At 40.6% G+C, this 20,111-nt stretch overlaps 1 protein-coding gene across 1 annotated transcript in view; it reads right to left on the bottom strand.

Moving 5' to 3' along the window:
• Positions 1-1,926: 1,926 nt before the first annotated feature.
• The window catches only part of TMEM241 (transmembrane protein 241), a gene marked incomplete at both ends in the record, with an annotated part of 59,211 nt that continues 41,026 nt past the window's right edge, over positions 1,927-20,111 (bottom strand). Inside the window, 2 exons of the mRNA XM_081996771.1 lie at positions 1,927-1,987; positions 5,450-5,514. Of these exons, the coding sequence (XP_081852897.1) occupies positions 1,927-1,987; positions 5,450-5,514 (126 nt within the window). The remainder of the gene's footprint in view (positions 1,988-5,449; positions 5,515-20,111) is intronic.

Below are 20,111 nucleotides of genomic sequence, written 5' to 3'. Positions count from 1 at the left end.
CTCAGCTATCACACAGAGACTCTTTCATGAGGTCTCCCAGGGTCATTAGTCACTTCAAAATCAGCAGAAAGGTGGCACAGCAAGGATCCTACAATATTGCCACGACTGGCTGGTGAGCTAGTTGTCTGGGGAAAGTCAGCGTGCTGCAGACGTTACTTGCAACACTGTCTGAAATTACAGACTGGAAGGCCATGAGGGTCCATGGATGGCTGTGTCTTGGTTCACTGGGCATGAGTAGGGGCTCAACTACCTGTGCCATGTAGCTCATGTTTCAGGACTAGCGCTCAAGTTCAAGCACATGTTTCTTTTATGCTTGTCCCTCTCTCCCCCTTTCCTCTCAAACCTGAGTTTCACCACCTGGCAAGAAAACGGCTCACTCCCACCTCAAGCCAGAGCATGATCCAACATACATGAACAATGTGCCAGTATATACAGACCCCTTGCGATTAACTGGGACAAGCTTAGGTACAATACAGGCCAGAGCACTTATCTGAATTATCTTTTTTAAACTACAGCATTTTTTTCTGAAAACCAATTAATCTTTACCTAAAACTCTCCAGTCATAGAAATTGACTGCAATCCTTTGTAAAATCTACCTTCTTTGTTAAACTATGGCGTTTTATTTGAAATTAAAATGTAGCCATACTTTAAAACCCAGCTGGTAGAATTTGTTAGATTACAGCAGATATGCCTCAGCTAACTGTAGCCTCCTAAAAGCCAAGTGTCTTGTCTACACTAGTCACCTAATTTCCATCTACAGAGAGACGAGCACTTCCAAAGGGTCTTTCAGTCACATTAACACAGTAATCTGTTCGTGAAGAATCACCTCTGCGAGGGCACCCCTCTCCTTCCACTAAGTATGAAGTAAACTTTGTCAACTTAGATTAAGGGATTACACTTTAGATATCTAATGTGTGAGACAAGTCCCTCTCCTCATTGAAGATTTGTTATCAAGCTCCTTTTACCATGTAGACCCTCCCCACAATATTATCAACTCATCATTAATATTACTTTCACATAGATTGCTTTCCCAGGCACTAATATATCAAGACTAATTTCTAACAGCCATTAAGCAACCAGAAATGAAATTGTTTTAAGAACTCTTGAGATGAATTGCCTTACAGTCTTTATGACATTTGTTTAAGGTTCATAATCTTTGTTGCCTCTTCCAATAACTTAAGAGACAAACCACTGCTGGGAACAGTATGAGTCCCTCCACCCCCTCCAGCTGACAAAAATTCGCAGAGTTCAAAAGGAATCTTGGAGAATGGCAGAAGAAAAAATACACAAAGAGCAATCACTATAGATATTGAGATTTATTGCTGATTTGCCCATTCTGCAAAGCTCTCAACCCGCTGGAGTTCCAGAAGGGGATTATCTCCAGAAGCCCCATGGCCTCACTCACCATGCCAGTTCAGATGACGTGACTAGAGAGCTGTGTGCAGCAGCTTGCTGCTTACAGAACAGTTGGAGACAAAATCCACCCTTCCTGATCCTGAATTCATGGCAGGATCTGTGCTCTGACATTGGCTGGTACAACCTGCTGTCAGCTTCCAACAAAAAACCCTGGGGGCATGCAATGGGGAACGCTGCTTTTCCTGAGTTCAGTTCCCTGTGCAAGAAGCTGCTACTGAGAGGTTCTCATACAGAGCCATCAGCATGAGACAGTGCAGTTTTTCCTTTACCACATCAGTCAGAAATAGTTTGTCTTGTGCTTTGAGGCAAAGGCTCCTAACCATCCCGCCAACTATGCTGCTCTCTTACCAGCACTATTAATAGCATAGTTTTTCTTTCTTAATAGAAAAACAATAGGTCTCTTTCCTTGTGTCGGTTGCACTTCTTCATTCCTGCTGCCGCATTTCATTCGCGATAGGGTCTCTAGGCTGCAAGTCAGCTCTTTTCCAGCTGATGAGATCTGGTTCCTCTTTATGTGCCTGTCCTTTCAGTGTAAACAAGCAAGGCTTCTCCAACTCCACTGATCACAAGGCTGTAAACAAGGTATACCACAAATTTAGCATCAGGCAAGTCCTTCTACTTGATACAATGCCAAACAGCACAACATTAAGAGAAAGGTATTATTTTGTCTAAACTCATTTCGAACCTAGAGACAGTAACCCAAGTGTTTTTTTCATTCATATTGCTAAGAAAAGACTGAAATCAGAAATGTCTTATGTAACTGATCTGATCAGAAACTACCCTTCCTATATTTTACAGCTGGTGGTATTCACATGAAAATGCACAGACAGAAATTTAGGTAGAGAAGGCTGCACCTAGTTACAAGAACAGCTGCACACCCATACACTAGCAAGAATAAGAAAGGAAGGCAGGAGAGTTTGAACCTCATTAGGTTAATGATTACCCCTTGCAATTTCTGTTTGTGTTCTGTCCTGAAAACTTGCGACTTGACAAAGTGAGGAGGAGATGTGAAGCCTAGGTTTTGAGGACTGAGGAAATAGGGAAAAAGAATTTTGCCCTGAGGAGAAACCACTGGCATAGCGAGGCCGGTAGAAATTCCCGTGTTTGCTTCTCTTTGTGTGGTGAAAGAACCTGCCCCAGCCGAAATGGCACATGTGCCCAAGTGCTTCCTTCCTGTGCTGCTTGCAGCACAGTGGTGGCACTAACGCTTCTCTCGAAGACTTGGGCTAGAAGCAGGGCTCCAGATCAGGATGAATTGTTTTACAAACAAAACCCATTCATTGAAATATCAACCCACTCAATCTGTGCAATAGTTAATAATCCCCAAATCTCCTCTGCTATCTATCATAGCTGACAGGAATATGGTAGGATATCGACTTGTCTCCTCTTTTATAACAATGCAAAGCCAAGTGTACTGACCTTTCATCTTAGTCTCATGGCTTAGTTAGCTTATGAAACAGAAAAGATCCTTAATGAACCGTATAAACAAAACAAAGTTCTGTTAAGTTCATTTGTAAGGGGGCTTTTTTTCTTTTCTCAGGGAAAAAAAGGCATGTAAAGCTGAAGGCTCTCTGGTCTTTAAGAGCATTACATTCGCTTCAATCTTAGCTTTGGTGAGCTGTTTTAAAAATCACATAATTGCCCTTGTTCTCGAGAGGAACAAACATTGTATAACAACAGTAAAAAATCTTACAATTATACAGTAAACAAACAGCCCTGGAAAGTAGGTGCTACAGACAATCTGTAGACAGTCCACTGTGGAGACAGAATACCTTTGGGTGCAGAATTACTAACAAGGAGCAAAGGGCTGTGAGGGCTGCAAGCTTTTCAAAAAGATCTAAAACATGTGAGTCTGTTCACCTGTAATCGCTAACAACTTCTGAGCACTTCTGTCTGGAGAGGGTTAACCCCCATGTCTTGCCTGGATTTCAGCTCCAGTTATAAACACACCCTCTGTACCAATTCCTTCAGAAGCTAAGGTTGGATGCTATATTCTTCTTCTTTATCTTACGGAAAAAACCTCATTGAATATAGGAAGAACTAAACCTAACAGAGTTTTAGAAATGACTCAATTTTTTTTCATTTCTATGGATGCATTGTCTTCTACATAATTTTTAATGGAGACTTTAAAAAAGGAACCTATCTCTGCTGTAGCATTCTGGAAATTAGACTGGCAATTCTGTACAAAAATTAGTAAACTGTACAGCCCTGTTCTGTAAAAAGGTGCCTGCATCTAAACTGTTCTTTAATATCTTATTTCCTACATCAGAGAAGAAGAGTCCCTTTCTGAAGGATTTGAAATCTCAGGTATCCACGTGCCCATGCAATCCATACTCACCAGATTACTAGGCCAGTAGAAAGCATCACTACAACTTCAAGATGAAGCAGAGCAAAAAACATGGCTAAACAACAACCCTTGATTTACCTTCAGTTTACCATCTGGCACATCCTCTGGCTTCTGTTTATCGTGGAGTGACAGCTAACTGCATTTGCCCATCACTCAGAAATTAACATATGATATTGTGCATGACAACACTGGAGCAACATTAAAAAACTCAGTGATTAATGATCTCATGAGTGCTTTGCAGCTGCTACCATCTGACAAACTATTTCCAGAGCTTTGCTGATAGCCAAGGCACTGCTGATGCACAGGCAATAACAGAACTCAAATAAATAAATACATGAAAGAAATGGTTATCCTTTTGAATTATGACAATCAAAGTGTTAACAGTAGCCCAAGGGCTAAAGCAAAGTTTCTTTTAAAGTTACAGATGTGCTCATCATTTATATTACTTTCAGTGCATATGGGGCATGTAGTATGTGTGCAACTATATGGGTCTGTGTGCTCATTAACAAAGGTACACATGATTTTTTTAGTATACATGTCAGTGAATACATACATATTATAAAAGCCTACCTCTAGCACGCACACGATAGACCTGCACAAACACATGTAAAACATGGTGAGGAACGGCAAGTTAATGGTCTGAGCGCTTTAGATACTCCTAAATTGATATTAGTTCAGCCTCTTACACACATAGGCCACATAAATGTATTCCAAGAGCTAAAAAAAATTACACATTACTTATTTTAGTATTTGGGATTTCATGCGCCTAACGTTCGTATAGGCATGCATATTCACATGTATGTGTATGGGGCTAGTTTAAACTGAGATTCTCCTTCCTGTAACTTCTTTATCACACCTGAAAAAAAGAATATGCGAATTCCATTCAGTGCAGAGCTGACTCTTTAGGATGGCAATCAAACTGTGAGGGGAAAAAAGGAAGCTTAAAGCTTTTCAAAAGTAAGCAGATTTTTACTTCCAACAACAAATCTGTCCTCAGAGATACATGTCTCACCTCGTATTTAGTTGTTATTTGCATGGCAGAAGCATTTAGGAGCATCAGCCATGGGCTGGGATTCCCTTTCACCGGGTGCGCTGTACAAACACAGACCAACGACATTGTCTTTGACCAAATACGTTTGCACTCCAGTCCTTTACATTACTGCCTAGAGAATTCAGGTTAGGTGATTCGTAATGTATGGCCACACGTTATAAAATCCAGATACAGTTTTGGAAAAAGTTTATTATCATTATTTTCCTACTATTTTCATTTTATGTATTCACAGTACACACTCTGTTAGGGAAACCTGAATGCACTCTATTGGTTAAAAAGATGCTGTCACCAAACCGTGACTCCGTGTTTTATTTCCAATTCTGCCACTAATTTATAGCGTGACTTCGAATGGGTCATTTATTTGCCTATTGCATCCATTTTTCTAGCTGTAAAACATGCTGAGTGAATTGTGGTGAGGTTTAGTGTCCAAAATGTCCGTGTTCTCCCACAGAGGCAGAAGAAACACTCTTCTATTTGTATTGCTGTACTGCATCCATCACTGCACACCTGGTTCTCCTTACATGCAAAATATAACTGGCAGTAATAGAACTTGACATTTAAAAAGTATTTCCACATGAAGCACAGTGTGGAAATTAATTTTTACTGTTAAGTAAAAAGCTCGCGTAGGCACTTACCAAGAAATTGTTAGTACATTGGCAGTCATGACAAAGAAGAACGGTGATAAGCTGGCAGTGATAACCTGTAAAATTGAAAGGAAAAAAACAACCCCTTGTGACCTTGTGTGATATCACAAATGAAAACTGAAATACTTTTGCTGAAGTAAATTTCTGCATGTGCAGTCACATTTTTTTCTTTTTTTTTTTTCTTTGTTTTCTTAACCATTAGATTTGGTATCTAAAATAGATCATCAATGGACAGGAGGAACTCCATGACATTGCTAGTCGTGGAGCTTCCACTCCAGACCAGCTTCCCTCCCCTAAGTAAGTACAGAGACTACATAAAGGCACCTCCTTTCCCCTGTGGTCAGTGACAGGCAGGCCAGAAACAGCAGAAAAAGTCCCAACAGACAGGGGTACCAGAACTGCACAGCCAGCTTGGGGCAGGAACCTGACTGTGGGGTATTGCTGGAAAAGCACATGCAAAACATGCTGCTGATTAGGCTGGGAAATCAATGGGGAAAACAGTACGAAGCTCACACATCGCAGTTCAGTTTTGGCTCCTACAGAACCCAGGACACAGCAGAGGCAGGACAGGGAACGAGAGCAGAGGGTTCCTTATCACACATCCCTGGAAACCTGCTAGTTTTTATTTGCTGACAGCAGACTGGGGAGAGCAGTCAGATCCCAGGCCTGAAAAGCCTTATGTTTCTGAGGAGAACGACAGCTTGAAATTTGTTTGTGGGTGTAGAAAAGAAAAAAAAAAAAAAAAGAAGAATAAGGTATGGGGTAAAGAAAAACAATGCAACTTAAGTGACTTAAATGGGTTTATATCACAAATCTATTGCACCAAGGTGTTCTGGGCAGAGAAGCTGGGGCAGAGAAGCAGACAACAACTTTTGTCTTTTCACAGTACTGATCCCAGAAACAGCTAGTTCCCAACATAGAAGGCTTTGTAACAGATCCCTGCCTCAACAGCTACACAGCTACCACATCTGCAGCCTGTGCTCAGTTTTAGACATTTTGTTGCCAGATGGATAATGTAAAATGGAAAGAGTTCAGAGAACAGTGACAGAGCCATTAGATGTAGGGATTGATTTTCAGTCAACAGTTAGGATAAGCAATGCCTGTGGGAAAGGAAGACTTGGTAGTGATTTACAAATACTTGGTCAACACAAGCACTAAGGAATGAAAGGAACTATTTCGGATAATACAAAATTGCCCAAGGAAAAAGATGAAATTAAAAAAACAAAACATTTAAACAATTATCAGCTAAGATTTCCTAATCGTTGTTTGTCTAGTTGACTCCCAGAGGAGACAGCAGAAACTTAATTCCGTAATCTATGACTTGTTAAAACACTACTACATGTGCAGTAGGGCAGCAAATGCCATTTTAGAGTAGGCTCTGTGCACCAGACCTTGGACTGACAGTTTGTTAGTCAATACCCACTACATTTGTCATGGCTACATTTTAAAAGGCAGGGTTCTGAATCTGCCTTGAGTGTAATCGTTGCACGATCACAAGCAGCAGCAGATGAAGAAGAGATGGTTGTATAGCCCTTACCCAGCCCCACTCTAAGAGGTAGCTGGGGGACAATAATCTCAAGTTGGCAGCGAGACTGCGCAATGGCAGCTCGATGGGGACTATACAGTGAGTGTCTCCTCCAGCCTCTTTGGGGATTATCTCTACTTTAGGGAGATTCAGGGATGCAGGAGATGGCTTTTTTCTTCCTAGAGATTACCATAAATAACACCTTGACTGTTCTTCATTTGCCTATAGCACAGGCACCTTGCAGAGAGAGCGAGGCAGGAGACGGACTTGATCCAGGTAGGATACTGCAAGACTGCAGGATCCACTCTGTATCTGCACAGCAAGCAAATTGCTGGTATCAATACAACCACAGACATACCTCCTGATATGAACTATTCGTTCATCTGACTTACTTAAGTATTTGCACGCTGCCTACCACAGCAGTGTACATCATGGGCAATACTGTAAAGCTCCAAGCTAACAGAAAAAGTGAGCTCCCACTCCAGGGGAAAATCAAAGATATGTATCAGCTCTACCCCTACAGCCTTGTACGTATACGTACAAGCAAACATATGACTAAATAGATGCACCCAAAAGAGACTGACAGAGGAGAAGGAAAAGTCACAAACTCTCTGAGAGTTATTCTTCAAAATTCAAGAAGATATCGCAGATATTGCAACTGTCCATGTTCAGGTCACCCCTTGGCCTGTCTCATAGTCATCTGCAGCCAGAGAGAGCTGACACCTACTCCAAACAGTGCAAGTTAACCATTCAGGAGCTGAATCTTTCATGCACTTTACCTAAATACAGCTTCTACTCTGGGAAACTGTCAGTTCAAATGCAGCACTCAAAAATACACCCACATCTTGCTCTAGCAGGCTGGATTCTCCCCTTACATACCTTGTAACCTGTGCTGACCTACAAGGAACTGTTTCTCATTTACACCAGCGTGAACGATTGTTAGGTTATCTTAGGCTAATATTAATTTATTACACAAAAATATACAATATTCATTACCAAGCATGTAAACAGGAACTAATGAAGGATGGCAGCTGGGGTACCTACAAAGCATTCTTTTCTTTAAGCTGTTCTCCTGATAGAAACTGAAGTGCTGTATTTGAGAAGTTACACAAGTGTCACCCACTCCTTTCTAGAGTCCTGATTATTTGAAACTTGAGAAGAGGCCAGCAGCAGAGAAACAGGCATTTAAGAACCCTCCAAAAACAGGCCTTATCAAAAACAATACACCATTCTACTGTGATTGTCCCAAACCTCTGCAAAAATGCAGGCTGTAGCCTTTTGGACTATTACAGCAGAACACTGTTGTATTTTTGAAAAATTATATAAGAGTGTCTCGGTGCCAAAGAGAAACAAAATGTGGGTTGGAAGAGCACATGAAGTAAGCGTGTGGAAGAAAAAAAAACAAAACAAAAGGAAAACACATTGCTAAAATGACCACCTTTGATTTTTTATCTAAAAGAGGAACACATTTAAAAATGAAAAACAAGTTTTCAGGGAAGCTAACCATATAATTTGCTCCAGGGGAAGAATCTAAAGTCTAAGGACATAGTTCAGAAGGTAATTTTCTTTCAAGCACATTTCAGCATTTTCCAAAGTGTTTTAAGTACACATTTAGTTTAAAAAAACCACCTACACTGATGTTCTGAATGTCCTTTAAAAAAAACAAACCACAACACGCTAAGTGCAGTAATATCTTTCTTCACTTTAAAGGTCACAGTTGTCCTCCTAGGCATTCAGATGCCTTAGGAAAAGGAATGAGTTTGCAAGACAAAAGAAAGCAAGTAAAAGGGCAAACTAAAGTTAATGATTTCCAAATGTATTTTGGCGCTGAATCTTTAAAACCAGGAGGTGGTAAGGAAAATTTTAATTAGCTATAACCAGCATATTTTTAAAAAAGGTCCCCAAGATTTTGACATACAGTCACTAATTCTACAAAACAGACCGGATGGTTGAACCCCAACAATTTTATAGGCAGGAATAGCTTCATGGACTCTTACTTGCTTAAAGGAACTGTGACCAGGCAGTACAGCAAAAGCTATTTTTAGAAATATTCATGCCGTGAACGTTTCTGCAAAATTCTGACACAGCTTTCAGTGATTAGGAAAAAAATCCAAGCATAGCATAATTTAGCAAAACATTTCCATGTGAGCTGAAATCATTCCTGAGAAATTATTTCAAACCTTTCCTTGCACACACACACAAAAAAACGGAAAAAAGATTGTTTCTTAAAATAAATCACTCTAAATTTAATGTGTCACTCCATTGTACCATGGAAACAAGACATTTAAAGGAACACTTTATTAACACCTATTTGCCTTGATCTCAACTATTTCTATAGTTCCAATCACTGAGTTATTTATGAGTAATTTTATAAATAAACACAAATCTTGGCATTTCAGAGTGCGTTTGTTACCTCAGTCAAGAACAGTTCTAGCTCTCTAAAATGTGTATCAGCACTGAATGAAATAAGTGTATTCGTGTGATGGGTACTTATCTGGGATGAGGACAGTGCGTAAGAGGAGAGTGGGCTGACCTCCTCCACCACTGGAGGACACAACTTGGCAGAAATACATCAGCCCAGCCCAACTTACCCTAGACGAAACAACTTCTACGGTAATGCAGATAGTCTGCTTGAGCTAGGACTACAGATCCCACCATGAAGGAGAAGAAAGAAGATTACAACAGCATCACTTCAAGGACAGGGAGAATGCTACAGGACTGCCGGAACAACGATTGGGCCTGAATAGTTAGATAACGAAACAGAACAGACGGGACTTCTTTACATAGCTACTCTAGTACAGACAGTGAACAAGAACCAGGAGAGGAAACAGAGGTCAACCCAGCGCTCTGGCTGGATTTTACCACAGAGAAGGGTCTTAAAACAGCAGCCCTTTTACAAGTTTGTACCATACGTGGGGTCAGACCCACTTAGAAAGGGTGGGACAGCAGAGAAATACAGACACATTTGTCACCTTTCAACCTGGTTCCTAAAGAGGGAAACAAAACTTGTGAGATCCCTGCTCCAGTTTCTGAATGAGCACAGCATATTTCAAGGAGATTCAGTAACAGGAAAGACCTGCTCATTGTAAACACTGAAACAGAAACAGAAGCAGCTGAACCCACTGTACCTAAGGACAACAGACATGCAAAAGCTGTAGGGTTTGTGCATCAGAGAAATCATGGCCATCAAAGATAACTCATCAGAAGTTGGTGAGGCAGGCTATGGTGAAGCTTTAAGGAAGGATCATGAGGAATCACTTAGAAGGAAAAAAGTCAGTGTTTCCTCAGTGGTGAAATGCTTATCTGAAAGGCTGAGCTTTGGAAACTGGTACACCACAGCCTAGCAAGCAGGGGCATGTGGGGCTCCAGAGTATTGATCCTCAAAAAGTGTGACAGTCGGAAGTTTCAAACTTCTTCTTGGTTAGAAAAGATTCCCAGATTCAGTTCCCCACAATAAAGGGTGAAAACTTCAGGCATTCCCATCATGCTGAGAGCCAAAGACAGGCCCAGATGCCATATAACATCCTGCACACTGCTTACATCATCATTTACATTTAATGAGCTGCTCTGAAGGACAACACAGTGCCCAACTTCAGGATCCAAAGAGAAGAAGGGAGTCTATTCCACATGTCCAGAGTTTGCTCCTTATCAGGCTGAATTACTGGCAGCAAAGAACAATGTCAGCATCATTGAAGTGCAGGGTAACAGACTAAGATTCATGAAGCAGAAATATCCTAATCTATGGAAGAACATAGGGATTGCACAATAGGGATAAATCCAGCATGTAAAATGACCCTAGGAAAGAATGTGCTCTCATGCATCTGCATTTGTAAATTTGCTTTAGTGATTCATGAGTGGAGGGAGGCACTATTACCACTAGCTTTAAAGAGTTCCCAAGGAACTTTGATAGACAGACAACTACACAATTCATGACGTGAACAATCCCCTCCTTTCTCCTAATCACATTATGGTCACAAGGAAAAATGTTCAGAAGAGAAAGCTAAATTTGTTTCATAAAAGTTGTTTTTAAGAAATTAGAAAAAAAAATTAGAAATTAACTTAGCTTTATAGATAATGAAATAAAGACAGACTGTTTGGAGAATCCTTTGCTGAAGGACCTTAAGAACAGGCAAGATCAATGCTGAGATAGCTTCCCTATTAGATCTATTTCTTGACCATGTAACATCTGGTAAGTCTGACATGTGGCTTGAAGACAGGAGATGGCATCCTATGGGTTCCCGGTCCTTGACAAAGCAGAAATTTGGATCCTGGGAGATACAGAAATGCAGGACTCTGCATCCTTTGCTGCCTTGTCTTCTCCACCGGCCAGCTGTGGTTATCCCATAGCCTCTAGTATGTCAATTCTCCATCAGTTCAAACCAGCCAGCACTGGCTAGCATGACCGGCATCACTCTTGACCAAGCTATCATTGATCTCTTCTATCCCTGAATTTACAATTACTTTAGAGAAAGATTTGCAAGCTGCAAAAGCTGGCTGTAGATTTTGAATAACTAGCATTTCTGAGGTGTTCAGGAACATGTTGTTTATATAGCCAAGAACACGGATGAGGACATTTTCAAAATTTAGATTCTGATTTAATCTTCCTATCTGGAATGGAAAGATATGGAGGATTTAGTCCAGACATGACTGTGATTTGTTAATATTACAACTACAGTTGTACATATCATACAAAAAGTATGTTTCCTCTGATTCACTGTTAAACTGCTAGAAAGTTAAATGTCATCGTTCTTGCTGTAAGTGAACACAGAATACTTTACAAAAGTTTTCCTTAGTTTGTGTACACAGAGCCAATCCTTGTAACCTCACTTCCCCAAACTGTCAAAACCTCTGTCCTTTCAAAAACGCGTATTTTTTCAAAAGTGTTTTGAAACGGCTCATCAAGTTCACTCAGTGTTCAAAATAAATCATTCTATTTATCAACAGGTCATCTTCTCAAAACATCACGAAAAAGCTTCTGATGTACGTAACCTTTGTTTTCATTGTACTGGTGGAATTAAAGCTATGTCAAGCTTTTTATAGACATAATATTTGTTTTGTCCCTCTTCTGCATGTTTTAACCAGCTGCTAAGATAATCATCAAAAATCACCAGGGAAATGGATCACTGTTAGTGCCACTACATCAAGATAATCCAGTACTACCAAAAAGGCAAAAATTACAGCAGGCAAACATCAGTAAAAACACATACTCTTTTGTTTCTTGAGGGAGGGCACTGAAATTATTTCCCAGATTTCAGAGCTACACCTCCTTTGTCTATATGACTACTTGAGAATAAGCATACATACATATGTGCACACAAAATGTTATGTCACGTATGGAGATCTAGCAAAAATGAAACAAAAGTCTTCAGAACAGGAAAAAAGGAACAGCTAATCTTTAAATACCATCTTCTGTATTCATTAATCCACATGAATCTTCTAAGCTATGAACACCATTCCTCCTGGTGTACATATATTTTTCATCTCAGCTGGACTACAAAGCCATTTCTATCTAGCTCGTCTGCTTTGCTACATCCAAAGTTAAGGCAACCAAACATTGCCAGACAGGTAACTTGTCTGTTCACCAGACTGCTTTGATTCAGAGAGATCCATCAGCTACAGAAACAGATGAACAAGGCATTGACTGGGACAGACAAATACACGTGGAAGAACACCGAGGGACCTGGATCTCCCCTGTCTAAACCCTGACTAAAGTCGTCCACCGTGTACTGACTAGCCTTTTTGAAATAACCCAGACTTGAGGAGATCTTCATAGAGCAGGTGCTGACTGTCAAGTTTCACAAACTGCAGAAAGTCAGCAAAGAATAACGAGAGGCCCCAATGACCACCAGTAAGCTCACTGATTGTGGAAGACTGGTACAGTCACTGGAAACCTGCCATAAGACAGAAGCAAAAATCCCTGCTAAAGATGACAAACATGGTACACATCCTCCCTCACAAGAAAGACAGGGTGAGACTAGACCCAAAGTAAAGTACAACTGGACTTCTTGTAAATAGGGCAGGGAAAAATTAAATACAGAGAACAAGTCAAGCAAAAAAATATACTATTTTTCTCCCATGGTCATCAATCAAACTAAAGCATCGTTAACAGCTGCAAATACTGTGCACAGGAGAGCTCCTCCATCCTGCACAGTATCTGAATGAATCCTGCACACAGAAACAGACCAAAATTAAACTAGCATTAACTGTTTAATTTGAGATCAGCTTTGGAGATGATCTACCACGGAAATAAAAGCTTCCTTGGAAGCTTTTGCGCATATTGTCTATTGCAATTAGAAGGCTTTCCATGCAATCTGGATCATTTCTAGAAGCTTGAAGGCTCCTTGTGAACCATCTTTAAAGTGCCACAGCCGATCTCTGGTTAAAAGAGAGAGAGCAAATGCGGGCAAAATTCTTCTGACCAACTCTCCTGCAAAGCCTGTTTCCCCTAGATATTGATTCAGCTGTATTAATCAACACATTGAGATGAATTATGAGAGCTTTCAACTTTGAGGATCTGTTGTTACCAATCAGAAGGCAAGACAAAATATGCTGCTTAACCTAAAGGCTTCAGCTTGATAATACAGCCCCCTGAAGGAGCTGTACTAATAAATCCACCTACAAGGAAGGATTTTAAGCAGAGACACAGCTTTTTCCAAGGAAAAGTAATGAAACTTTAGCCTTGAACCACCAAAATGGCTGTTCCCAAAGGAAACAGCAATTCCATGAACCTGCCTGAAAAGTCGAGTAGCCCAAGCAAGGGCAAGAAGCAATCCAAAGTGAAATACACTGGAGAAAGGGGGGAAGCAAAACCAGGTTTTGCTCTCAATTCTGCTCATTAGTTTAAAGCTGATTTGAGGATGTCTACTGCATTACCCTCACAGCCCGACCAAAGTGCAGACATGCCCTAAGGGTTTTCGTTCCCTGACAGACTTAACTGGAGACTGTCAGCCTATGAAATCAGTAGACAGTGCGATGAGTTTGTGCATTACAGCATACTTAGGTGCACATTGCCCACAGGTGGACTCCGCTCAGCTCTCTGGAAGGAAAAAAACTCTTTAACCCTCCCTGACACACACCCTTGACCAAGAGGTGCATGGGTCTGAGCAACACCGTTACTTAAATGATAAGTGATGCTGGCACCGTGGCAATGGTGGCACCATGGCAACGGTGACAGAGTCAGCAACTCCATGATCCACACAGCTTTGATCCAGCCACAGAGAAGTTCTACCAGCAGCTGTAAATTTCTTTGAGATCCTTTATTTCATATTTGTCTAAGTGCCTGCACAGATCTCCAGCTTCCCTAAAGCACATTTTTCTCAAAGGAGGTTTGGTCACTCTCTTCTGTCCTTTCCGTGTATTTTATTTCTCTTTATTTTTTTGAGCATTATTAAAACAATAATGGTAAATTCCAGACATTCTTTAAGAACACCATTAGTTCTGTGTATTGTGACTCAAAAGCAGCCAGTGCCTAAACATGCCCTAGCAGTCAAATGCCTAATGGTAATGATAAAAGTTAGTTCTAGTGCAAAATGAATCTATCTGGTTTTCATAGCTTCTGACCCAGCTTAAAATCAGCTACATGTTGCATTTAAAATGTAAAACATACTAAAAAAAAAGAGGGTGAGGGTAGATCAAATGACAAACACAGTCAGCAACCTGACCTCTAAAATGTTTTCAGAACGGAAGCAGTATAAATGCTCACCTCTAGCAAAATTATCAGGTATTTTTAAGGTGTTTCTTTTTACTTTACCAATACCCAAACCAATAATCTCTGTATCACAGAGGAGTATTTCTATATATCAGCTTTTCAATTGCTATAAGAAAGCAGATTTCTTAATCATCCTTAGTATGCATTTAGAGGGCAGATAATCCTCTGCACTTCTATGCCTAGGTACTCATATGCAGTCGCAGTACTTAGGGAATTAGGTATCCTACTTTCTATCGCATTTATGAGATTTTTCTCAGTGCTATTTTTCACAGAATCACAGAATCACTAAGGTTGGAAAGGACCTTCAAGATCATCAAGTCCAACCATTAATCCAGCGCCACCATGTCCCCTAAACCATGTCCTGAAGCACCACGTCCACACGTTTTCTGAACACGTCCAGAGATGGTGACTCCACCATCTCCCTGGGAAGCCTGTTCGAATGCTTGACCACCCTCTCGGTGAGGAATTTTTCCTAATGTCAATCTAAACCTCCCCTGGTGCAACTTGAGGCCATCTCCTCTCGTCCTATCACTAGTTAGCTGGGAGAAGAAACCAACACCCACCTCCCCACAACCCCCTTTCAGGCAGTTGTAGAGAGCAATAAGGTCTCCCCTCAGCCTCCTCTTCTCCAGACTGAACAACCTCAGTTCCTTCAGCCACTCCTCATAAGACTTGTTCTCCAGACCCCTCATCAGCTTCGGTGCCCTTCTTTGGACACGCTCCAGCACCTCAACGTCCTTCTTGTAGTGAGGGGCCCAAAACCAAACACAGTATTCAAGGTGCGGTTTTTGTACGTTCTTTTTGTTTGTAGGATATGATGACCAATACAACCAAGACATTGAGCCTGCAAGTGCAAGATTGAAGCAACAGGTGGTTGTATCAGCTTCCTTAAAGTTATTCAGCATCCTGTTTTATCAGATTAATACCTTGTCAAGGATTAATGTATAATCCTTTCAGATTATTATGCTACAGTAACTATTTTTAACCCTGAGCATCATGTCAATGGCAAAAGAACTGCTGAATTATTGTCTAACTTCATCATTCTTTTATTCCTCAGAAGACAAAGGTGGCCAAGCTATTGTTCTTGCGCTGTATGCATCTCATTAGCTGTTTGGCTGCAGGAGAAAATGAGCCATTAGAGGATATTGAAGCTGTGGTTACTAGGTCATTCTGGAACCCAGCTGTATGGCCAGCCCCATCCTACAATGCAGAAAGGGCTCAAAAAAGCCCATCTGTCTCTTGCCTCTGAATCACTTCTAGAGAACTCCCTGCCTTCAGCTCTTTAAGGTATGTGGCATCTGTCTTACAGCTTTCAGCCATACAAAGATTTTAGTGGATAGCTAAAGGATAGCCCTTCTGATTCCCGGTGATAGCTTAATTTCCTTGGTTCTGCACTGTCTCATTCATTTTTTAAACCTTACAAGAGCCACCACAAAGAAAGATACAGCAATTATTTTATGTTGCAGAGACACCTTACAATAGTTAAGTACAGAAAGTAAAGGATATGTTGGCTTCTGAATGTAATTGATAGAATTTGTGTAAGGAAAATTCTCTTAGGAGAAATAGGATATCATGGTCATATTCACAATGACCAGACATGAACAGGACAAGACTTTCTTTTCAGAAAGGCCTACATCTATCAATGTATAAACATATATCTATATACACGTTCATATATAAACACATACTATATATAGCACAGAAATATATAAATATACATCACTGATGAGATGGGACTGAACCATACAAGCACAACAAAACTCATTTTGCTTTCCTACAAAAAATGAAAGATATCCTGAGACTTAAAAAAAACCCAAACCAACCCCAAACTCTTTGCCCCTTGTAAAATACTATTTGAAAATTATGGTAGCTATTTCTTTTTGGACATCAAGTAGCCACTCCACCCTACCTTCACTCAAACACAAACATCAGAGTTTCTATCATAATAAAGAGAAAGCCAAAAAAAGAAGCATTTGCCCTCTCCTACTGGAGATAATGGCCAAAACACACATTTCCCCTTCCTGTGACTAATAAGATAGCTGGTGAAATGCCACCAATCTTCAGCCTATAAAGTGTAGAGTGGTTATAGTACAGAACTCAATTTTAACAGTGCCTCTGTTCATATTTAAATATTTCCCTTAAATGTGACCACTGAAAATGTGATACAGATACTGTTATTACTATCAGTGTTCCGGTTCTTGTATTAAGGAGACAAAGGGAAAACCCTGCACAATTCATGTATGTTCCCCTTGACGCATGCTTTGCTGATACGGAAACACTATCAATCATGATTCAAACAGCTACATGCACCAGACTGACAGCATCTGTTCAGGTCAGTTCTGCAAATGAGAGCCACAATCCCTGCAGCTGAAGCTTTGTCAAGCAAGGACAACACACATCATTTAACAAGGGATACGAGAAGGCTTCTTCAGGCCAAATAACTTTGATTTTCTTTGACTTTGCCAAGAAGTGCTTTGTCCATTCTTGCTGTTACAAAATTGACTGTTGATGCACGTATATTTGACCGAAAGCTGAAGATATTTGTCTTTCCAGGTTATACCAAACTTAAGACCAAAGCCTCCTGTTTCCTGTAAATGCTCCATGCATTATAATGCTTAACAGTACTTTTCCTCTGTCGTTTTAGCCTGTCAAGGAATGTCTTTTCCTTATGTGCTGCCCCATTGCTGCAAAGGCCTTAAACTGTTCCTGCCATTTAGTCTCTCTTCTGAAACCTCTGAGCTCAGAAGCTGACATGGCAATATAATTCATCTTCTTGTTCTTATTTTATGAATTATTAAATATTTGTGTGATGGAGTAAGCATTACAACGGCAACAACAACAGCAGTGAAGTGTTCTACCTATTAGGACCATGGACACCAACTGGAGTGGACCAAGGGTTTGTTTAATCAAGTATTGGTTGATGGTAGAGAATTCAGATCTTACAATCCTGCCCTAATGCAGCAAGTCTGCAGTCGATGTGCGTATCAGAGAAAAGGAGGGATCTGCTCCTTGACCTTAGCTGATACAAAACTTACATCCTGTGGCATGCGGTTTATTAATCTTTCCACTTCTGTCCTAGAAAGATTTCCACATGATGTCTGCTTCTGCTGACATTACTAATGACCCAGTCACTGAAACCTTTTGAGCAGATCTGAACCTGTAAAAAATATACATCTCTCTCAACTTTTACTTTGTCAATTGCCTCAGTATTTTCGTCTGTTTGATGCCCTGAATTTTACTGGCCAGTAATATGTTATACTGGGTTAAAGAATTATTTCTTCTATCTGATTTGAAAAGTATTGCTTTTCAGTTTTGGGGAGTGGCCAGCTGTTGTAACATTCTGCCACTGTAAAATACCGCAATAAAATACACTTCATCCCACATTAAGCTCCGCAAGAGCTAGCCTTTTGGCATTACAAGTTACTCTTCACCTCATCTAACCCTTAGGAGATCATGAAATAGAGATTACCATAAAGAGACAGAGAAGGCTGATAACACAGATAAGACGACCATGCCTTTCAGTGTCCCACATAAGCGGTGAATTTAACAGGCGAACTGACAGTTTGCTATGTATATCTGGCGCAAAAGGAGTTGGCTCCTTGGGAAGAACCAAGCTCAGCATCTGCCTGTGTCTATCTTCCTCCCAAGTGCTAGATGCCAGTGGATGGGCCAGTATCCAGGTCAGGCACGAACTGTTACTATAGCTGCCTTGCAGTATCAGGACCTCTTGACTAAAGGCAGGAGGGGAGGCAACTCCAAACTCTTCACAGGTGGAACATGACCTCCCACAGCAGCGGCTCAGTGGTGGCTCATCTGGCATCCAGGACAAAAAAAAAGCTCATTCAGCAGGCAGAGTGTAAAGTTCCTGGCAGTTGGGGTCCATGAAGAAAAGTCAATTTTGACTTCACTTTCCTGGAGGCAGAATACATTGGCACGGTGGTAGAAGACAATATTTTTAAGAATAGACAGCTTAGTGGCTGTGGTAATTCTTCAGCATTTAGCTACTTTATGTAGTGCTCATAATTGTTACCAAAGTCCAAATTAACCAGGCTGATACTTTCAACCCCTGTCAGTTTGTTCTCTCTCAAAGTGCAAGAGAACCATAGTTCTCATAGTTCTCATAGGCCATGACTTCTGAAACAGAACTTCAACAGTGAGGCGACTAAAGCAAAAAAATGTGGCCAAAGGCAGATATGTTACAGGCTACATCAATGCATCACAAGAACTGAACGTCTTTTCAAGTCATCTGGACAGTTGGTCCAAAGCCATGGGCCTCGGTGTTACCCTATACCAGATGATAATACCTTCACCAAGAAGATCAGAAGATTGACAGCAGAAAGTATCCCCTGAGCAACCTGGGAAGCCAACAGTGAACTTTTTTTTACACAGACATCAGGTAGGTGAACACCCACACAGCTGTGCACTCTGAAGCCACGTCCACAACTGGCTCAAATGACCCAGATGGGGACTGGCCCATTGTGCCAAGACTGATCACATTTGTAGTACCTTGCTCTAGAGGGAGGTGCTGCGTAGGATGCTGCACGCATTCTCAGTGAGTGCTCTTTCCATTCTAGATTGCCTGAAGTTCTCAGGCTGAACACTGCAGATTGAGGCAGTTGTCAGTTCAAGACCTGTGTGTTTTCTGAGTGCATCTTCAAACCTCTTCTTGCCACCAGTATCACTGCTATAAGAGAATGGATTCTATGCATGCTGCTTTACTTGCACATGGAAAGCAGAAATGTTGCTGAAAGAGTTCAAGGATATTGTCAGAACCAATGAGGACATTTAGCTTAAGGGGAATATTTTAGCGAAAAGCAATATAGTGCATTTTTCCATTGTTAAAATCTATAGAAATACCTGAAGTGCTTATGTTCCTTGTCAACATTATCAGACATAGAACATTTTTCTGTCATGACTAACTCAGAACTCTGTGGAGGATATCACTAGTATCAAAAATAGCATAGGAAACTTCGGGATGCGTAATCAAGTATTTTTTAAAAACCTGTTAGCAAAAATAGCAAGTTTCCATCAACCTCTCTCCCGCATGACACTTATAGTTTTGGTATTTTTGTGCTGTATGAAGTCCATTTCCTATTGTATTTCCCATCTCACAACTCCTTTGGGAAAAACTAATTCATAAACAAACAATTCCCAGACCAGATAACTAAATCTCCCTGCTGACCCCTTTCTGTACAATCCAACAATAATAACAGAGACACAGTCTCTGCATTGCCATTCTCTGGTGTGTTTATGCTGTTTTAGGAATGATGTAATGGAAAGAAATCACATGCTATTATTATTATTATTATTATTATTATTATTATTATTATGCTAAGGACTGCAAGGAAGAATTGGTATTCTTTAAGGTTTTATTTTTCCCTTCAAAACGAAAAGTTGTTCCAGGGCTTTCTAACCGTTCA

The sequence above is a fragment of the Phaethon aethereus genome (genome assembly GCF_964289735.1).
Source record: "Phaethon aethereus genome assembly, chromosome: 2".
In the NCBI taxonomy this organism is placed as follows: domain Eukaryota; kingdom Metazoa; phylum Chordata; class Aves; order Phaethontiformes; family Phaethontidae; genus Phaethon; species Phaethon aethereus.
The sequence above is the reverse complement of the archived record's forward strand: the minus strand, read 5'-3'. Positions and strand labels throughout refer to the sequence as shown.